We start from the raw sequence: 877 nt of genomic DNA on the forward strand, positions 1-877 counted from the left end.
AGGCCCCCGGCTCCGAGTCCCGGCCCGGTGGCCACGGGCACAAGAGCAGCAGGAAGGGCCCTGGGGACCCTCACGCTGCTGCCACCAAGGCCTATTCCCCCTTCCTCAACACTGTCTTTGGCAAGGTAGGGACATGGGGACAGGGGACACTGGGGACAGGGGACGTGGGGACACTGGTTTTGGGGACAGGGACACAGGACACTGGGGGATGGAGGGGACGTGGGGCAGTGAAGATGGGGTTGGGGACACTCTGGGACCATGGGGATGGGGGTCACGTGGGGACAAGGTTGGGGATGCTCCAGGACAGAGGTGGTGGGGACATGGGGGGCACTGGGGAGGTGGACGGGGTCACTCTAGGACCTTGGGGATGGTGGGGACACGGGGACAGTGAAGCTAGAGTTGGGGACACTCCAGGACCCTGAGGATGGGGGGAATGTGGTGGTACTGGGGATTGGGGACAGGGACACTCTGGGACCCTGTGGGTGGGGGACACACCAGGGATGGGGACATGGAGCACTGGGGACAGGGACACTCTGGGACCCTGCAGATGGTGGGGACCTGGGGAAGGTGGGGATGGTGTTGGGGACACTCTGGGCTCCTGGGAATGAAGGGGACAGCCAGGGGGACAGCTGAGCCACCAGCCCTGCATGGGGGGAACATCTGCTGCCCCTCCCCACCTTTGGGACAGGGGATCATAGTTGGTAGCACCCTGGGGGTCCTGCGGACAGGGGACATGGTGGCTGGGGGGGGGGCACAGGACCAGGGCAGGGCTTTGCGTCCAATCCCTCTAATCCCTCCCGAGGAGTTAATTTTGGCCCACGCTTAAGGAAGGTGACACCGTGGTGTGCTGGGGGGGGGGGGGGGACACTGAGCTGGG

The 877-nt window shown here is 65.1% G+C and overlaps 1 protein-coding gene across 1 annotated transcript in view; it reads left to right on the forward strand.

Annotated features, from left to right (window-relative positions):
- Nucleotides 1-877, forward strand: part of LOC104390649 (calcium-binding protein 4-like) — a gene marked incomplete at its 5' end in the record, with an annotated part of 3,658 nt that overhangs the window by 1,535 nt on the left and 1,246 nt on the right. The window contains one exon of the mRNA XM_009999827.1: nt 3-120. Within this exon, the coding sequence (XP_009998129.1) occupies nt 3-120 (118 nt within the window). The remainder of the gene's footprint in view (nt 1-2; nt 121-877) is intronic.

This window comes from Chaetura pelagica, unplaced genomic scaffold, assembly GCF_000747805.2.
Source record: "Chaetura pelagica isolate M959 unplaced genomic scaffold, ChaPel_1.0 scaffold2046, whole genome shotgun sequence".
In the NCBI taxonomy this organism is placed as follows: Eukaryota; Metazoa; Chordata; class Aves; order Apodiformes; family Apodidae; genus Chaetura; species Chaetura pelagica.